General features: G+C 38.8%; 1 protein-coding gene across 1 annotated transcript; it reads left to right on the top strand.

Annotated features, from left to right (window-relative positions):
* The first annotated feature begins 14150 nt into the window (after positions 1-14150).
* On the top strand, positions 14151-19944 carry LOC147642237 (putative 12-oxophytodienoate reductase-like protein 2A). The gene is made up of 8 exons (XM_086804332.1): positions 14151-14268; positions 14649-14852; positions 18078-18316; positions 18410-18530; positions 18656-18756; positions 18896-19089; positions 19187-19292; positions 19550-19944. Exons 2-8 carry the CDS (start codon positions 14675-14677, stop codon positions 19799-19801), a joined length of 1191 nt encoding a protein of 396 aa, XP_086660458.1. The 5' UTR covers positions 14151-14268; positions 14649-14674; the 3' UTR covers positions 19802-19944.
* Positions 19945-22131: the final 2187 nt, after the last annotated feature.

Genomic DNA, 22131 nt, shown 5'->3' with positions numbered 1-22131 from the left:
ATCTCCAAACCAAGACAGTCGTTCACAGCAATTGCTACAACCTCCTCCTTGGACGGCAATTGGGTTTCATATGTCCTAGCTTCATCGAACATCTTCTTTAATATCTCCTTGCCAGGCAAGTACTCGGAGTCCTAGACTACAGAATCAACTAGTAGATAATTGTCAACTACTTCCTCTATCCAGCCCATGTCTGCTTCACTAAAATTTGCTAAGGCAGCCAAGCAATATTCTTCACGAATATTGAAATGTTGCATAATGTCTGTTAATAATACATAATCATCTTGGGTTGCCATAGTAAAGTTGGGCAAGGAAGGTAGTGACAACTCCCCCTGTTCATTCTCATCAGAAGGTGCTACATCGAAGGGAATAAGGGATGCATTAGCCTTAAAGGTTTCCTTTTCCGCCTCTACCCTCTCCTCTGCTGGGTCTATAGCCACCTCTTCCTCAACCCCATCATCCTCAATTGGCACTTGAGTGCTTGCCAAAGTCACTATCTCGGGCTCTGAGTCCTCAGTAGTAAGAAGATGTAGAAAACAAAGAAAACCATAACTAAATTGGAGGAGGCGACACTTCTTTGAGTGTATTGGGCATTTCTCCTCTACTCTATTGCTGCAGACAGCTGGGAATCTTTTCAAGACAACGGCTAAGCCTCCTCTTCATGACTTTGTGTTATGTTGCAAAATCAACTGGATGAACATATCATTCACCATCGGACATAATGATATTGGCAAATACACTGTCTTCATACTCCTACTCACTGTCACCGATAACAATCCTACAAGAATTAATGACGTTCTGAAAAGAAAGTTCCTTGTTGAACATTGAAGACAACTCTAGGATACGCTCATGGGCTTGTGCATTGTACAAGAACATAAACAACTTTTCTGCACAAGACTCTTCTGCCTCATCATCCGATTCGTAGACAATGTCCAACTCTTTCGAAGACATGCCTAAAAAAACATTTCAATCAATTAGAACATGCACGCTTATTATACATGGGGTCAGTACCTGGCGATAAGGAGATTTGGATATACACATGCAAGCCCCCTATAGTTTGGTACTTGCACCAAAAAAAGAGGGGCTAGTACCAAGCGGTAGAGGGCTCACACGAAATTCACGAGCCCATCACCGCTTGGTACTGATCCCTAAATTTAAAGAGACTTAAAGGGGTCAATAAGTTTTATTATTTTTTTTAAAAAGATGAAGCCTTTATATATATTAAATAAAAAACATACAAGCGGCATATTTTACTTTTTAGTTATATTTTATAAGCTAAAATAGTCTGTCTTCCAGGCCTGAAAGTTTAAGGCCTGCCCTAAGGCTTCGACTTGAAGGCCTATAAACTTACTTGGCCTTCATGTTTACACATTTGCAACCCACTATACTCTAGAAAGTTTGATTTTAATTGAAACCTTAGGGAGGGAGAGAGGGAGGGAGGGAGGGAGAGATGGGCATACTTGTAGAAAATATTGAAAGCTTTGGCAATGGCGATGGTGATGCAGAGGGACAGTGATGGCGATGCAGAGGGATGGCAACGTAGGTAACTCAATGCAAATGGGTGTCTCAGCTTATCTCATAGAGGCGGGTAGCTTTGAGGATTTCCTATGAGACTTAAACCTATAAGGATTTTAGCATGCAAAGAAACTTTATGAAATAGTGTAAAGTTCTAAAAATGTATGTCCCAAATTGCTTGATTTGCTGGTTTGAGAGGACTCCAATGGGAATTTGGGTACGTTTCTCAAAAATATCCTCCCCGAACACTACTCCCAAGGGAGATTTGGGACTTAAAAAACTAGTACCACACAAGGAGTTTTGGGTACGTTTCTCAAAAATATCCTCCCCGAACACTGCTCCCAAGGGAGATTGGGACTTAAAAAACTAGTACCACACGAGGAGTTTTGGGACGTTATCGACTCATACCACTCGTATGGACATTTAAAAGTTCGGCCGCATTAACAATGCGTGAATATGGTATGTACTATGTGCTCACTCATCGACTTTCTTGCATGTGTTCATTTGTTTCACCTGACTCTCCAACAAAATAGCAAGAGCCAAACACCATCGTTGCTAAATCCATCGTCGTCCGAGTCTCCGACTGCATCAACATTCTCAATGCCCCCCAAACTGAGCCAAACGCCATCGGCATCTACATCCATTACAGGTATTTCAGAGTTCCTTCAGACCCTCTATTAACGTTTTGCTGTCTATTTTGTGAATGTTAATAATAGTGTCTATACAAAGCGCTCAAGGGTTCATCGGGGTCCTTCTGGTCTCATATCGCTTAATACTGACCCTCTTGGCTTACGTTGCCCATGAGTCTAGTACCAAGCGATATTGGTACTTCTAGACTCCTGGACTCCTGTTTGTTTCATATCGCTTGGTACCGACCCCACTTTAATGACGGTTGACATGGGGTTAGTACCAAACAATACAAAGGCCTCCGAGATCCTGTCTGCTTTATATCGCTTGGTACCGACCCCACTGTGAGCCATGGGGTCAGTACCCAGCAAAACAAAGGCCTTCGGGATCCTATCTGCTTTATATCGCTTGGCCTCGACTCCACTGTGAGTCATGGGGTTAGTACCAAGCGAAACAAAGGCCTCCGGGATCCTGTCTCCTTTATATCGCTTGGTGCCGACCCCAGTGTGAGACATGGGGTCAGTACCAAGTAAAACAAAGGACTCTGGGATCCTGTCTCCTTTATATCACTTGGTATCAACCCCACTGTGAGTCACGGGGTCAATACCAAGCAAAACAAAGGCCTTCGGGATCCTATCTCTTTTATATCGCTTGGTACCGACCCCATTGTGAGTCACGGGGTCAGTATCAAGCAAAACAAAGGACTTCGGGATCCTGTCTCCTTTATATCGCTTGGTACCGACCCCACTGTGAGTCATGGGGCCAGTACCAAGCGAAACAAAGGCCTCTGGGATCCTGTCTGCTTTATATCGTATGGTACCGACCCCACTGTGAGTCATGGGGTCAATACCAAGCGATTCAAAGGCCTCTGGGATCCTGTTTGCTTTATATCGCTTGGTATCGACCCCACTGTGAGTCATGGGGTCAATACCAAGCGATTCAAAGGCCTCCGGGATCCTGTCTGCTTTATATCGCTTGGTACCGACCCCACTGTGATAACATTCACAGTGGCATTATCACAGTGGGGTCAGTACCAAGTGATTCAAAGGCCTCCGGAATCATGTCTACTTTATATCGCTTGGTACTGACCCAATGTGAGTCATGGGGTCAGTACCAAGCGATTCAAAGGCCTTCGAAATCTTCTCTTCTTTTTTTCACTTTTGGTACTGACCCAAATGTAATAACGTTGGTCATAGAGTCAGTACCAAGCAATACAAAGGCCTCGGGAATCCTATGTGCTTTATATCGCTTAGTACCGACCCCACTGTGAGTCATGGGGTCATGGAGTTAGTACCAAGCGATACAATGTACTCTAGAACCCTATTTCTATTATATCGCTTGGTATTGACTTTTTTAAAGCGTTTCATAATGCTTTGTTTATTTGTTTAGATGGCTCATACCAAGACAACTGCTCGGAGGCTTGAAAGACCTACCGAGTCACTACAGGTGCAAGGCAGAACAAGGAGGTATCAAGCTCATAGGGCAGTTTTACAGGAGCTTCGTCACATTGAGTGACACATGCAGCCTGCAATATCCAAGCTCCCTTTCCAGAGGATTGTGAAGGAAATTTGTGAGCAATGGAGTATCAGCATGCGGTGGCAATCATCTGCATTATTGTGTCTTCAAGAAATCACTGAGGATTGGCTCATCGAGTTTTTTGAAGATGCTTACTTTCTCACCGCTCATGCCCAGGCTGATAATAATGCCGAGGGATTTTGATACCCTTCGTCAATTGCGATACAAATACGACGAGATGCTTGTTCATGTTTCTCTAAGCGATCCTCGAATGCCGCATATCCTTACAGTTCCCCTCCTCCATCCTCGTACAAGGCCATCTGAGAGCTCTCGTGCTCCTCACAACAGGGACACCCATTCTCAGAGTAGGTTGACTTGAACACTTCAGTGATGATGCCCCTCAAGCAGAACCTCATAAACAACTAGAACCGGAGGCACAACCACAACTGAAGGCTACTGCATCACAGCCACAGCCCTCCGCTAAAGTTGAAATTGTTGCAGAAGAAGAAGATGCAGACAGGATAGAGAGGGAATTAAGTCTGATTGAAGCAGACAATATCAGAGAATTGAGAGTTTTGGAGGCTGCTGCGCTGGTTAGAGTAGCTTTTTCACTTTGGGGCCAAAGAGTTGTAAGGCATCTAGATGCATACAATTTAAATGTTTTGAGGAATGACGCATTCAAAATTATAGATAACATTGTTAATATTTTACCATGGTATATATACTATATACAATGCATGATGTATATAGTATGATGCATGACTGAGCTGTAAGTACCAGTGGACTAATTCTTTATTCTTTTCCATTGTTACCTTTAGGTATTGTATATTACTACTACCAGAAAAGGTCCAAAATTGTACATATACTGTGGATCCTCTCATTTCCGCGACATTACAAAATGAAAGCTCAACATTTTTGAACCTTATGTCCTGGTTTGAACCAGAGTGAACCTCGACTTGGTAAGACTTGTTTTCACGGCTTACCATGAAGCGTGAGTCTCATGTTAAGTTTAAAATTGACATCAAATATTTGGTAATCTATATGTGTTTTCTTTAATAACACCTATGTTCTCTTTGTTTTTTTCAGCCGACACTGGAGTTTGATGTTGTATGATATTGAGCAAAACACATGTTATTTTGCTAACTCTGTTCAGCAATATCATGGTCGCGTTAGAGAGTAAGTCCCTATTGACATTTCCCTTTTCCACAAGCATGTATATTTATTTAAGCAGGATAAGTGGGTTTTTAGACCTCTTAGATGTGCTCAAAAGTTTGTATATGCATTGGAACATCTCCTAATGGAGCCGAACCTTGTTCAACATATGACATCGTAGGATAAGGGTTCCAGTCTAGCCAAATGATGTTAGTTGTGGATGGAGGATGGCCCTAAATGCCTATCTTTTAATAAAGAAAATTTTTTATATTCTTGATGTAAGTGATGTTTGTAACGTAGACTTGCATAATCAAATGTAGTTATAATGTCCCTAACAAAGCTTTTCTCTGTGTACAGGAAATAAGTCTGAACAATTATGCTTCCTTGCACGTAAAACAATTCAGGACAAAATCTGTACAAAGAATTATTTTGGCTGTCCATGATCGTGCAGAAGAAGAAATTAGGAGGGCGGACGAATTTGCAAGGGAAGCTACAGAGAGAATACGTCAGAGAGACGAGGAGCGGCAAAGACAAGTCCGAGAACATGTGGCTGCCTTGAATGAGTATGACAGGCTGCAAGCGGAGGTGGATGAGTGGGTGGACTCCAGGAGGCAGGTCGAGCTGCAGGCGGAGAGGGAAAGAGAAGAAACACTATGGAAAGAAATGGAAAGGCTGCTGCAAGAGGAGCAAAATCGACAGCCCCCTCAGTCCCAAGTGCAGTCGACCTCTTAATCACGAGATGTCGCTCCCGTGCCTCTGACTCTTCTGATCAGCGTCACCATCATTAGACATATTTACATTTGTAACATTAATTTTGTAAGAGACCTGACATTGTTTTGTAAGAAAAATATCTTTCATATATACAATTGCTTTTGGAGTTACAATCTCGATTATCTGGAGAGAATCAAGTTACTTTAACATGTGCATTGTCTAGAATAGCTGCATTGTTACTTTCAAATAGTCGTATAATACACTCACGTTTCAAAATCCCATTGGTTCTCAATGCTTCTAGCACATGTGGTATCAAAGGTTATATAGCCCATTGGCTGAGGTGTTGAAGCTTGCAAGGTTGATCATTTGGGATGAGACTCCAATGATGCATCGGTATGCATATGAAGCATTGGACATTACATTAAAAGACATTATGCAAAGTGATATAGTGTTTGGTGGGAAAATTATGCTCTTTGGTGATGACTTTAGGAAAATCTTACTCGTTTAGTTATGGCAAAGGGATCGCATGAGGATATTATTGATGCAACGTTGTGTCGGTCATATAGTTGGAGATATGTGAATGTTTTAAAGCTCACCCAAAACATGCAGGTCATTCAAAGTGCTTATAATAATACATAACTAGAATCTGTCAAAGGGACTTTACAAATTGGAGATGGCTCTATAGGCCATCCAAACAATCAAGGTAAGAGTGGTAATTCCACCCACGAATGTTGATCAATGTGAACTCCCTTTTGAGTTTGGTAGAATGGGTGTACAAAGATCTTCATCAAAGAGTGGAGGATTATGCATGCTTCTTCAAAGACCATGCTATTCTTGCACCACAAAATCTAGAGGTCGATAAGATAAATGAACTAAGCTTGAGTACATTACCCGGTCTTGAAAGAGAATACCTCAGTTCAGATTCGGTTGTTTCTTCTAAGAATGACAGAATATTGTATCCAATTGATTACTTGAATAGTTTGAACTTAGGTGGTGTTACCCTCCTCACTGCTTGCTTCTAAAGATGAATGCTCCTATCATGCAGCTCCACGATTTGGACCCTTGGCGGGGACTTTATAATAGTACTAGACTAATATGCAAACAATTTCACTCAAAGGTGATAGAAAAAGAAATTATTACAGTTACAAACATTGGAGACAGGGTCTTTATTCCTAGGATAACATTCATACCAACTATGCTTCAATTGCCTTTTGACATAAGAAGGAGACAATTTCCTATGAGGCTAGCTTTTGGTATGTCAATAAATAAGTTCTAATAAACATTGAGTGTGTTCGAACTTTAGTTGGCCACACAAGTATTCACACATGGACAATTGTATGTTACTATGTCACGTGTTAGATCGTCTGATGCAGTGAAATGAAAGCAGCACATAGAAGGTTCAAACAAAGTCTTCACAACCAATGTTGTCTACAAAGAGGTATTGCAAATGGCATGTAGAAGAATGTAAATGTAATCTATGTCCAAAAGATAGAGAATGAGCTATTAATACAGCAACCTACAAACGCCAGAGACTACATTCATAGATATCTCTATATCAATCAAGTAAGCATTTGAAAGAAGAATGTTTGTAAAGATGTGACATGTGCATTCTCTGTTGTCTTTCAGTAAGTGTGCATGCTTTCAAGTTGATTAATGTTTCTTTTAGAATGATAATTATTTTGTTGTGATGCGAAGACATGAAGTTAAATAGAAGTTGGATGAAAAAATTCCTTCAATTTACCTCTCACACTGGCGCGACCCTTGCTGTAATATTGAATTGATATATATAAATCTACTTACATTGTGTAGATTAAATGGTTGACATTCAACTAAAGCCACCATACAGATCCATAATATGGAGTGCCCCATCTATTGCTCAAGGGGTGGTTCAAATTGTTGAGATGGATGTAGGGGCTCGGTGAGTTCTTGTTTGTTTTTTATACCATTTGGATAAACAAATGCTTTGCTTTTGACTTGCTTTCATTGATAGTGGCATTATTAGTTTTTCTTGCTTGGCTCGAAATACTGAACTTCTATAGAGAGAGAGAGAGAGAGAGAGAGAGAGAAATCTTATGTAAATGACTAGTGTAGTGTAGTGTCGTATTTGATATCATGGGTATATTGCTTAGGATGGATGTGTAGCAAGGAGATCATTTTCATTTATTTATGGTAATGGACAAGATATTGAAGGTATTTTTCTCGACATTTGCTATAATATAGTCATCATTGTTTACCATAATCTATTTAATTTTCATGGCTCAATTGTAGACCCCCTATTTTGGGAAGGACAGGCAACATCATCTCTAATGATGGAACCATTAGAGAGCATAGGTGTATTACAGTATAAAAACTTGCTTTTTATATAGCTTTTACGTTTTATGTAAATATAAATTATTATTGATATTTTTTTGCTATCTTTATTTTTTTGAACCTAGATTATTGCTAGGTTTGTATGGTCGACACTCACAATGAGAGCTTTGGGCTCCTTGGAATTTACAATCTAAGATTGCGAAAGATTGTAGATCAGCTTCATGCACATGTAATGTTTGTAGACTATGAAAAGCCTAATACGTTAGATTTTCGATGCATAAGCACTGGACATTATAGAATTTTTAGATTTGCTATCTATAAGCCTGTTCAAATGCCATTTGTCTCAAATTTTGATCCACCGAATGAGTTTTGTAACCTTTTATCTTTTATCTTTTTTTTTCTTTGAAAATTTATATCTTGCAATAGCTGATGTTATTATCTTAAATATATTTATTGGACAGATGAAGGTGAGGAGTATAGGCTTCCAACTCGATATTCTCCTTTTAAATTTTTTTATTTAGCTGATTCATTTCAAGCAAAATGTCTGTCAAAAAATCCTCTAACGACATGTCCGTGATTGTCACAAAGTACATTACATGCATGACTTTCCCCATCAAGAGGCACAGCTGTTGATTCCTATCCATAGAACAATTACTATCCGGGATTTACTTCATCTATCGTAATAATAACAGAAAGGAGTCTCATTTTATGGATCCATCAGTCCAGCCTAACCCCATCCAGTCCCATGGGTTAGCCAACCGCCCAACCACTGTAGTGATGGGATCCAATTTAGAATTTGGTTAGGTTTTGTCCCGGGTACCAGGGAAAAGAGTTCCCAGGTCCCCTTGCTGGATATTCATGCAAATTTAACACCAGTCATGCCACTTACACACCCAATATGAAATTGCCTTTTTCACAGATTCAGCCATCTTTAAAACTATCATTTAATGAAACTATAGTATCACTGATCACAATCCTCCAAAATCTCCGGTTGAATCTTAATTTCCAATCATTCCTTCATCGAAGTATCTATGGCATCATTGGCAACCAGAACGCTCACCACCTGTCTTCTCAGGGGCCTTTTCAATAGTTCCTAGCTCATAGTACCCAGCAATATAATCACTTATAAAAATCAAGATGGAATCTCCGTTGAAGATCAGCAAGATCAACCAACAGATCCATATAAAAGAGCCATGGACTCATCCGTTGAGGACCAGCAAGGTCAGTCAACCAGATCCATGCCCGGTTCCCGAAAATAACTCTTACTCCTTGTTCCAATATCTTCCACGACGCACGTGTGGGTATCTTTGGCGACCCAGAGTCCGAGCACCGTATGGTCAGTACCCTCTAGGATCCTTCGCAAGTCACCTAGCGCTTCACTCATAGGCCGCTTCCTTGTTCCCTTATCCACCGTACCGAAAGCTTACCATTTAAATCGAACCGAGGCTAGTCAAGACCTCGGCCGACCTTTCTACGCGAGACGTCCTCCGTTGACTCTCCGTTAGCTGTTGCAACTTTATCAGGTAGGTCTCCATGACCACATTCTCAAGACAGTCAAAATGCTTCCCCAGCATTCTTGACATAAAACAGTCATTTACAAGCAGTTCATAAATACAGTTTCTATAACGAACTCACATCTTTCCAGATTGTTCCACATCAATCCATATTACTTAATCCAATTCCAATCATATGCGTATCCATTTTCAACTAGATACATCATTTTCCATCCCATCACTTCAGATTCATTCACTTCACCTAACATCCATTCCTATCTTTCTTAATTTACATTACATGTCATCACATACATTTCTCATTACATCTCATTTATTCATCTTATATCATTCATTCACATTCTGATTCACCTATCATCACATCTCATCCATTCACTCAGCTCGACATCCTATCCATATACATATTCGCATTCATTAGTCCTCGTACCATCCACATTCATACATCCACATCGATATCCACATGCATACATCCACATCCACATCCACACATGCATACATCCACATCCACATCGATATCCACATGCATACATCCGCATCCCTACATCCACATCCATACATCCATATCCACATCTACATTCATACATTCACATCCACATCCTCATTCGCACATCCACATCCACATCCACATCCACATTCACATTCACACATCCACATCCACATCCTCATCCTCATTCGCACATCTAATTCCACATTCACATTCACACATCTACATCCACATCCTCATTCGCACATCCACATCCACATTCACATTCATACATCCACATCCACATCTACATCTACATTCATACATCCACATCCACATCCATACATACACATCCATACATCCACATTTGCACATCCACATCCACATTCACATTCATACATCCACATCCACATCTACATCTACATTCATACATCCACATCCACATCTGCATCCACATCCATATCCACATCCATACATACACATCCATATTCATACATCCATATCTACATCCACATCCATACATCCACATCCACATCTACATTCATACATCCACATACACATCCATATCTACATTCATACATCCACATCCACATTCATACATCCATTTCCACATCCACATCCATACATCCACATCCACATCTGCATTCATACATCCACATCCATACATACACATCCATATTCATACATCCTCATCCATACATACACATCCATATTCATACATCCATATCCACATCCACATCCATACATACACATCCATATTCATACATCCTCATCCATACATACACATCCATATTCATACATCCATATCCACATCCACATCCATACATCCACATCTAGATCTACATTATCCTCATCCACATCCACATCTGCATTCATACATACACATCCATATTCATACATCCACATCCATATCCACATCCACATCTACATTCATACATCCACATCCTCATTCATACATCCATTTCCACATTCCCATTCATATATCCACATACGCCTTCACATCTATTCTTTTACAACACATCCATTCTTGCCCTATCACAATCCATATACATCTTATCCCATCAAATACACTTCTTACCTCATCCCATACACATCTTATCACCCATACGCATCTTATCACATCCTATCACATCTCATACACATCTTATCACATCCTATCACATCTCATACACATCTCATACACATCTTATCACATCTCATACGCATCTTATCACATCCTATCACATCTCATACACCTCTTATCACATCCTATCACATCTCATACGCATCTTATCACATCCTATCACTTTCCATACGCATCTTATCACATCCTATCACATCTCATACGCCTCTTATCACATCCTATCACATCTCATACACATCTTATCACTTTCCATACGCATCTTATCACATCCTAGCACATCTCATACACCTCTTATCACATCTATTTATAGAATGTAAGAGAATTCTAATTTTTTTGATATAAAGATTCTTTACGCATCTAATTAAGCATAAAGACAACTTTAGTAGGAATAACACTTTTATAATAACCCTTTTATGCATTTTACTATGCATAAATTCTATTTTAATGAGAATAATACTTTCGAAATAAAAATCAATCTTTTATGCATCTTCCTATGCATAAATTCATTTTAATGAGAATGACACTTTTGAATTAAAAATCAATCTTTTATGCATAAATTCATTTTAAATGAGAATGACACTTTTGAATTAAAAATCAATCTTTTATGCATCTTCCTATGCATAAATTCTTTTTTAATGAGAATGACACTTTTGAATTAAAAATCAATCTTTTATGCATCTTCCTATGTATAAAATCAAAATTGATGAAAATAACTCTTTTGAATTAAAAATAAAATTCTTATGCATCTATTTATGCATAAAATCAAAATTGATGAAAATAACTCTTTTGAAATAAAAATAGATTTCTTTATGCATCATTCCATGTATAAATCCAATTTAGTAGGAACTACACTTTTAGAATAAAAGAATTTCTCTTCTGCATCTAATTAATTTATGCATAAAATCTATTTATGATGAAAATTACACTTTTAATATATAAAAAAATATCCTTTATGCATGTGTTTATGCATACAAATCATTTATGATGAAAATCACTCTTTTAATATAAAAGAATTTCTTTTATGCATCCATTTATGCATAAAAATTATTTATGATAAAAATCACACTTTTAATATAAAAAAATATCCTTTATGCATATGTTTATGCATACAAATCATTTATGATGAAAATCACTCTTTTTATATAAAAGAATTTTTTTATGCATCCATTTATGCATAAAAATCATTTATGATGAAAATCACACTTTTAATATATAAAAAAATCCTTTATGCATATATTTATACATACAAATCATTTATGATGAAAATCACTCTTTTAATATAAAAGAATATCCTTTATGCATATGTTTATGCATACAAATCATTTATGATAAAAATCACTCTTTTAATATAAAAGAATATCCTTTATGCATATGTTTATGCATACAAATCATTTATGATGAAAATCACTCTTTTAATATAAAAGAATTTCTTTTATGCATAAAAATCATTTATGATGAAAATCACTCTTTTGAATTAAAAATAAAATTCTTTATGCATCTTTCTATGCATAAAATAAGAATTGATGAAAATAACACTTTTTGGATTAATTTAAATTCTTTATGCATCTATCCATGCATAAATCCAATTTAGTAGGAATTACACTATTAGAATAAAAAAGTAAACTTATTTTTACACAATTTTAAAAAATTTCGCCCCATAACCTCCTTTGTATGGCTGACCATTTTTCAATTTTTAACTTTCAAAATTAACTAGAATTTCACCAAGAGTATTTAATTCATTCTAATGTAAGCAATTTCTACTTATTTAAGAAAAATATTATGAAAAACTTGATTCATCCATTAATCATTCATCTAGGATAAAGAATGGTTGAATTTACTAAAGAAGAGAGGGGAATGCCTTTTTTCAATGAGGCATAACATCATTTTCAATTTAGAGAAGACAAAAATCATAAAAAAAATCATAAAATTAAGCATAGATAGAAATTTATGTATCTCCTTACTATCATTCATCAATTAACTTCAATAGCATTAAAAAGCTATTCCAATTAAGCTTCTCAAGCTTGAGAGGGGTTGAGAAGAGAGAAACATTGAGAAATTATGAAAAAAGATGAAAATTCACACTTTATTTTACAAATTGCTTGATTCTTTGATCACGGTAGAGGCCCCCAACCAATCAATTGGTTTGGTATATTGATGGAGCCACCAATGGAGATTGAAGAAAGAGGGAAGCTCCAATTTCTTCAATTTGGAGAGAATTTTAGAGAATAGTAAAAATTATCATTATTTTAGCATAATTCTGGTATAGTAATATTCTCTTATTTTTTTACAAAGGCTCAGGTTCTATTTATAAGAGAGAGAGGCTCTAACCAAGACCAACTGATTTTTAGAATTTTTCAGATTTCAATTTGGTTGAATTTGGACCAGATTTGGACCTAGTTTGGCTCTTTTTTGATTCGGTTTGAACCAAGAGAGAGGAGAGATAAAAATATCACATTATTTTTTAGTTTAAAACTCATTCAAGCATGTGAAGTAGGCGCCTCCTTGAAGGGACTCCCCTTCCTTACATATGTGTCAAAATAGAATCATTATACCCAAAATATCTCATTTTTTTTATATTACTCATAGTTTTTTACTAATAAACCTTGTACATAGTCAACTCTTCATCTTATGTGAGCATTTACTCATTTTTGGGTATTTTCTTTTACAAATTGGATTTATCTCCTCCCCACACATGGATTGATCTTATTGGCCCATAGGAACCTTAATTTAAAATTTTAAAAAAATCTCAGGATAATGCCTCTTGAACAGATTATACTTGATTTTTAATGCATCTTCTGGAAATCTTTTTGAACTTCTGTTTCAAGGGAACTTATATTAATAAGATGAGAAATTTTTCTATCCAAAAATATTCAAAATTTGAATAACCTCTCTCTAGAATATTTTCTCTCTCTAGACCAAAACAGGTAGAAACAAGATCTTTGATATTTCTGAAGAGGGATTTGACTACAGGGGAAGATACCGGACATCCTTAAAGGCTGGGGAAGAATCTTACATTTTTGAATGTCTGAGGCCTCTTCATGAAAGATGTGAAGGCCAAAATTCTTGAATAGACTTTTTTTTTTTGCAAGCCAAATATTTTCTCTATGAAGGCCTACACGACTGGAAAACGGTGACGGCGGGTGTGACGTGCCGGGTGACGAGAACGGTGACGGCAGGTGTGACGTGCCGGGTGACGAGAGCATACAGTACAGATTCTCCACCCAATGAAACCTCTTCAAGATGCACAGGATTCAACGGGGGGCTTGTATAAAGACTCGTCGTCCGGCAGCAACGTGGCTTTCAAAGAGATTCTGTCGAACATCTCCGTCCACGTTCCGCAATCTGTACGTATTTCATATACATTTCCGTCCTTCTCGGCAAAGAATTCCGTCGCCATTTCATTAGAATCCTTTTCTTCCTTCTTGAACATTAGAATGGCTTTCTTACTTGTGAAACCCTAATTTTGCTTTAATCTCCCTAAGCTGCGCTTACTGCCTCATTTCTGATAGAGAGTTCTGACAAAACCCTATTTTAACCGTTGCCACAGCCCCCCAAACGCATCCTTCTGTCTTAATCTAGGGTTTCACAAAACCCTAAACCTGCACCAACCCTAGCATTTTTTGGATTTCAATCTTTCCCTGTTTGAATGTCTTTGTTCTGCCCTAATTAGGGTAAAAGGAAGATGATTAAGTCTAAATTTCATTGCATTTTATTCTTTTTTCAGATTTTCTGCACACAGAAGACCTAGCCATGGGCTTCGAAAAGCTTCTTGAGCCTTTTTCCTGCGGCAAGCTGCAGCTCAAGCACCGTGTGGTCATGTCCCCCATGACGAGACTCAGAAATGATCCGGTTACTGAGGCCCCCCGAGAAATCAACAGAGTTTACTACGAGCAACGCGCATCAGACGGTGGCCTGATCATCTCAGAAGGTCAGTGACCATAGCCACCTTACATTATAGTAACCACAGTGCTTAATGTTTTGATGGATTTCTTCCTAATAAAGAATTGTCATCTGAGAACCGCAAGTGGTTCGATGAGTATCCCTCAGCAACCATTGCTATGAAAACATGGCAGCATTGATGCTCCTAGGGCAGAGTCAGCACAGTGTCTTTGCTGGACCAGCAGCGCTAGTTGATGACATTCATAGTGTGGGGTATGGTTATTCCATTGTCTGAAGTATAGAGTATGTTGATAAAGAGTACCCAAGTTGAGTCTTCCAAAGCGTAGCATTAGGAGATTTCCACAAAATGGATAGACTGGAGGTCCTCCATCACCTTAAGTTTTTGGGGTGTGGATGGCTAGACCAATTTGTGGAAACCTCTAGTTAAGTGTGCATTGGCATGAACACAACTGGGATGGGTGACCTCTCGGGACTCGGACCCCCACCCAATTTCCAATATGCAAGTATCTACAGTACATCGACTGCAGCTGTTCACTTGTGTGCTCCCTGCCTTCAACAACTGCCCATTCGCCTGGCCTGCCGTGAGCTGCCACAACTTGCTGCTTCGCTTTTTAACACCATGAGCTGCCCAGCCAACAGCGCGCACTGTTGCAACCGCCTCCCGTGCGCTGCCTGCCTTGCAACAACTACTGTACAAAGCTGCATCCAGCTCATCGTCACTCCTCTTTGCTTGCCTGGCCCAACTTCAACGACGTGTAGCCACACTGATCATAGTTCGCCTTGCTAACCAGTGTCACAGTGTGAATCTCAGAAGAGTAAGAGAATTTGAGTACATCATTAACACAAAAGACTTTGGATGCAGCCCATCCATTGTAGTTGATTGAAGGTGGGAGGATCCAAAAGGAGAGGACACTGCTTTAGTACCCGAGGGGAACCAACATCAAATCAATAGAATCAATCAGGAAAGTAAAAATCAATTTAGGGCTTTTTTAAATTTTTTACAAATCCTACTTAATTAGAGAATTAATTTTACATCCCCCGTCATTCTTCAAAATTGAGGGCATATACTGTCACCATTTGGACACCCAAATGGTCCACTCTTGCTTTCTCACTATGTGTATGCATTGGAGTGGCATATATGGCTATTGGTTTATGCTTATACTTGGGATTGACGCTTGTCATGTGATATTGTAGACATGATCTTCCATTGAGACTTGATGTGTTCATGCCCGGAATGTCACGTTTGGGATTAGATGTTCCGCTGGGACTTGTGCCTATGTGTACATGCCGTGAAGCTAAAGCTTGAAGTGTGAGAGGGAGTGTGTGTGTGTGTGTGTGTGTGTGTCTTCTTATAGGGAGGGAGGCAAGAGAGAGGCCAAGGCCCAAAGCCTCAAAGGCTCAAGGCCTATGGGCCAAGGCTAAAGACCCATGAAAAGCCCCTCCCAAACGGCCAAAAAAAGGGTCAAAAATGTGACCATTGCCCAAACAGTAACTTGCGGCATTCCCATGCAGTCGTCCCCCACAACCGTCCCCTCCTGGATCCGTCCCCGGAACGCCATCCCTTGTTAGGGACGCCCAGCTAGGGATGTCCGTCCATCCCCGTCTCATAGTGTTCCCAGGACGACGTCCCCCCCGTTCCAAGGGTGCGTCTCCTTCGTCCCCTGTGACTATGCATTACTCGTCTCTTGTCAATTCTATCAATTCAATAGATTAACTTTTGTATTTCGCTTGTCTTAGTGTATTTAAGTGTATTGATTGATTAGCATTGTGTTCAACCAAATATTCCACACCAACTGGTGGAATTACATATATCAAGCATTAAAGTGTTGCTATACAACCTCCTATAACTTCATTTTCAAAAAATCCTAATTTTTGGGATCCCGGAACATGAAGTGAAAGGCTTTCTACAACTATGAGCTCTCACATGTTCATAGACAAGTTCAATGGCCAAGGTTTCCACACCTGGCAAATGAAGATAAAGTTTCACGTGACAAAAGAAAATCTGCGGGGTTCAGTGAAGAGCACTATCAATGCAACCTCTTCCTCTAATGCTGATGCAACTAATGAAGAAGAGCCCAGAACACAATAGGATCTATTTAGAACAGAGTGGGCATATTCCATCATTGCTCTTGCCTTGGGTGATGACTATTTGTATCACATTTCTGATCTAGAATCACTGACTAAAGCTTGGGCAAAACTTGATTTGCTTTTCAGTGCCAATGCTAAAAACTCAAGGCTATCTTTGAAAATCACTTTGTTTGAGTTGCAATTGAAGAGCCATGAGAATCGTGCTACACATGTCAACAAAATGAGGAGTCTCATGACTCAACTAGCTACAGCTTAGTCTTCAGTAATTGAAGATGATGCCATGGGAGTGCTTCTCAAAAGCATGCATGAGAAGTATGACAACCTGGTGATCACCTTGAAGAACATTCATAATCCTACCTTGGAGGAAATCATTAGTTCTTTACAAGAAAGAAGAAGCAAAGTGTTACCATTTGACCGCCCATTTGGTCCATCCCATTTCTGGTGCCGCTTCTATGGGATTGTCACTCCATAGAGCGGCCAGATTTGTGCCATGTTCACATGAGGCCAGACCAGTGTCTCATGTGCAAGGGCCAGTTACTTTTGTCACATGGACGGGAGCCAATCTCGTGCTAGCTGTGTGAGACCAGGATCGTGTTATATGGACGGGAGCCTGTATTGTGCCACCCATGTATGGCCAGGACGGTATCTTGTCCATGGGACTGTCACTCCATGGAAGGACCCGTTTGTATTTTGTCTTGCCTATGGGACTGTCACTCCATAGGAAGGCTAGGGTTTTCACATTCCGTCGCGTCAGATTTGTGCCTTACTAAAATGTCTTGTACAAGTTTCATGAAAGGGAGATTTTGCCCTTACATGTGCACGTGCATTCATCTTTGCATGTCTCAAACTGTTTTCGCGTGACTTGTATTCGTGTGTTTGCCTGCTATGATGTGCCACTTACTGAGCGGGGACGCCTGCCAGTGAGCCGTGAAGCTTGCCTTGTCTTCTGACATGTTTTATTGCCAAATTACGGAGTATTGACTGTCGTCGGACCAATACTTAAACTAAGGTGGCATCGAAGCAGTCTCCCTGTTTGATGACATCCTAAGAGTCTATTTCTTTGGTGATGCTGCATGGTAACAGATTACAAACTAAATGTTTTCTTCTTAGTTAGATTTTATCTTTTGCTGCTCAAATGCTCCATGCTTCATTGGCTTGTCTACAGGTACTGCACCTAGTTTTGAAGGGAGAGGCTACATTCGTGCTCCAGGTGTGTACACCGATGCCCACATTGAAGGATGGAAGCTGGTGAACAAGTCAGTTCATGCCAAGGGGGGCTACATTTTTTGCCAGCTAATGCATGCCGGCCGAGTTTCCCACTCTTCACTTCTGCCCAATAACATGCTCCCAGTTGCACCCTCAGCTATAAAAATGGAGGGGTTGGTTCACATTGCCAGCGGAAAGGTATGTGTATCTATTTTGATGTGCATTTGCATCATTGTAAACCAGCTATTTTACCACGTGAGTTGTTTTGTACCAATTGTCAATGTTCTTTAGGCGCCCTATGAGACCCCCCATGCTCTTGAGTTAGAAGAGATTCCGGGGACCGTGAACATGTTTGCCATGGCCTCCAAACAAGCATTGAATGCAGGTTTTGATGGAATTGAACTGCATGCAGGTGATGATCTGATAGTCAGGATTTGATAGTTAGAGGTTCATTAGTTGCAAGAAAGCTGGGCTTATCTGGTTGTTGCTCACCATAGGGCGAGATAAACCATCCTCTAAAGCTACTCCTTTATGCAGGAAACGGCTATTTATTGCAGGAATTCTTGGCCAAAAAGACAAACATTCGGACAGACCAATATGGTGGTAGTGTGGAGAATCGCGCCCGCTTTGTGCTGGAAGTAAGGAGATCTCCTTGTTTATGTGTTAATCAATACTTCATCAGAGTATTCCAATATCACATCAGGAGAAAGTTGAAGATTAATTCATCAACTCATGTTTACGTGTTAATCCCAAAGTATTCCGCATGCTACTGTGAAGGTAGTGGATGCATGTGTGGAGGCAATAGGGGCAGACAAAGTGGGAATAAAGCTACAACAAGGGGTGACATTCAGTGACCTTGTAGAGCCGGAGGATGACTCTCTTGCACAGCTTGCCTATTTAGGACCTGAGCTTGAGAAGAGGAACTTGGCCTACGTGTGTTTGTCCAGCTTGAACTATGATCCCTATTACAAGTGAGTCAATCATGGTATCTAGAATACTCTTTGGACTCCATTGTACCCTCCTCCTTCTCAAGTGTTGCTTTTCTTGAAACTCTTGATCTTCACACAGGTTCATGAAATTGGATAAGCCGAATTTCGAAACAGATGTTTTCCGCCACTTTCGCAAGTATTTCAAGGGCACTCTTATGATCAATGGAGGATTGACACCTGAAAAGGTACTGACTTATGTATAGACTCGGATGCATTTTTGTGACTTGTATGTAAGCTTTTTGAAGGCTTGAAGGGGATTTACAGACAGAACTCCCGCCCACGAAAAGAGATTTTACTGGCCAGTCCCTCACAGGCAGGGAGTCCATCTGGGGGGGGCGTCTGTAAAGACTCTGAAAAGGCTGTTTGATACGCTTGGGGCAACTTGCAGGAACTTGTACATACAATGTTATGGAATACCTTTTTTTTGTGCTGATGCATGCAGGCCACGGAATATGTGGAAGATGGTACTGCAGATTTGGTTTCATTTGGAGTGCTTTACTTGGCTAATGCGAACCTTCCAGAACTACTGGCCACTGGTCAGGAACTGAACCAAGGAGGGTGGAACAACCAAATTTGGTATGGGAAGGACCCCAAGGATGATGAAAAGGGGTTCATAGATTGGCCTCTGGTAGAAGCTGTTGCGACAAAAGCGAAGGAGTTGGCAACTGCTGTGGGGGATGCATTGAAGGTTTGATGGCATTAAAGATGATTTCTTTAGATTGATGAATTATCAATTGGTCCAAGTTCTTTGATGGCACCTGAATTATCAATTGGTCCAAGTCCTCTGTATAAGTGCATTCAAAATAAATCAACTGAATATTGGTTGGCCAAATTGAAGTTTTTGCAATCATTTTTCAATCTTAATATTACCCCTTGTGTGTATGCCATGTGTTAAGCCCCATGTGTGACAGGTGAGCGAATCCCCCTTGATCTTAAACCCTTGATTAATGGCACACCATGCCCCAGCATCCCTATGCACACAACATAGGTTGCAACACATCTACAGCTTCAACTTTTCTTCTAGATAATGATCACAGCACAGGGATTGAGTTTGTTAACGCTTATCATTAACAACTATTTTTGTCTCGCCATGTATTGAGCAATGAATAGCTTGAATTCCTGAAGCCCGATTCAAATCACCCACTATTTATCGCACGCATTCCATGCACCTCACATGTAGCAACCCTTTTGTTAACCCTTTAAACATCAATGGCAACCTTTACTGTGCAACGATGAAGCACTTGAACGATCAGGACACGTGTGAGAGTCTTCAATTAACCTTGGGAGATATTATTGGCATGCTTATCATTTTTTTCACCTGGCAAAAAAGGCCCTTTGCTTTTACATGTGGTCCCACCCCATAGAGTTGGGGAGTGGTGATGATTACCAACCAGAAAGGCTATCATTTATCATTTGTTTTGGTCTCTAATCTCCTCTCCTCCTCTACCCAAGTGGTGTGCAAAGTGGCAAATTGTGCAACCCCCCCCCCCCCCCCCCCCCAAAAAAAAAAAAGCAAATTGAAGAGAGCACACCATTGGGAATTGAGCAAACATCCTTACACATCTTATGGAGTGAACTAGTCAATATACCATTCACCTCTTATTGTGATGATGACTTATGCTTTTTTTAAATTATTTCTCTTTTTTTTCCCTTTCTTCCCCCCCCTCTCTCTCTCTCTCTCTCTCTCTCTCTATATATATATATATATATATATATATATATATATATATATAAAGATTATTGTGTTTGTGTGCATGTATTAGAAATATTAATATAAATCAATAAATAAATAAATAAATAAATAATAGTATATCATTTAAATGACCATTAATACTTTATATATATATATATATAATATATAATATTTATTGTTAGTTTAAATATTCAATCTTAATAATTATATTAAATATCAATACTAAATATTAATATTAATATTAATGTTTTTTATATTTATGTTTATGTATATATTATATATAATAATAAAAGTGAATTTTAAAATTTATGTTAAATTTGTGATATATGTGTATGTGTGCGTACACACACATACACAGTGTGCAATGGAAGTACAATATAAATATATTAATATCTATATATAAATATAATATTATATATATATATATTATATTATATTATATATATTCTTTTATGGATCAATTTCACACGGTTTGCCACTTGGTAGCCCTTTAACGTAAAACCTTTTGGAGGTTTAGACACGCCTTCTAAAGATTTGGGGAGGGCACGAATTTGGAATGCAAAAAAAGAAACAAATTAAAGAGAGCAATAGTACAACATATGATGCATCAGTAGGAATTGAGCAAACGCCCTTACACATCTTGGGGTGTGAACTAGCCAATATACCATCTACATCTTATTGTGATAATGACTTGTTTTTTTTAATAACGATTTCTCTTTTTTCCCTTCCCTCCCTCTCCTCCCTTGCTCTCTCTCTCTCTCTCTCTCTCTCTCTCCCCCCCCCCTCCCCCCTCTTTACCTCCATCCCTCTCTCTCCTCTCCCTCTCTATGTTCATCTCTCTTTTACTTTTTTTTGGAGTTAAGTGTTCGTGTGTGTGAGTACTTCCATGAACCCGGGTTTTGCACAAGATCTCTCACCAACTCGCATATATACACACACACACACACACACACACATGTATATTATAAATATTAATATAAATCAATATAAAAATTAAATAATAATAGCATATCATTTAAATGATCATTTTATACTTAATATATAGATTTAATATTAAATATTCAATGATAATTTAAATACTTAATCTTAGTGATTAACATTAATATTCATAATAATTAAATATCAATATTAATATATATTTTTATATTTACATTTTATGTATATATTATATATTATAATTAAATTAAATTTTAAAATTTACATTAAATATATGATGTGTGTGTTTGTGTACACACACACACACACACACACACACACACACACACATAATACAATGAAAGTACAATATAAATATATAAAATAATTATTTATAACTATAATATATATAAAAC

The sequence above is a fragment of the Cibotium barometz genome, chromosome 1, assembly GCF_041138505.1.
Source record: "Cibotium barometz isolate CiBa-2024 chromosome 1, ASM4113850v1, whole genome shotgun sequence".
Lineage (NCBI taxonomy): Eukaryota > Viridiplantae > Streptophyta > Polypodiopsida > Cyatheales > Cibotiaceae > Cibotium > Cibotium barometz.
This window is presented reverse-complemented; position numbering and strand designations above follow the sequence as displayed.

Coding starts and splice junctions, on each gene's coding strand:
- LOC147642237 (XM_086804332.1), top strand. CDS start 14,675: ATGGGCTTCGAAAAGCTTCTTGAGCCTTTTTCCTGCGGCAAGCTGCAG. Junction 14,853..18,077: donor TGGCCTGATCATCTCAGAAG/GTCAGTGACCAT, acceptor GCTTGTCTACAG/GTACTGCACCTAGTTTTGAA. Junction 18,317..18,409: donor TTCACATTGCCAGCGGAAAG/GTATGTGTATCT, acceptor AATGTTCTTTAG/GCGCCCTATGAGACCCCCCA.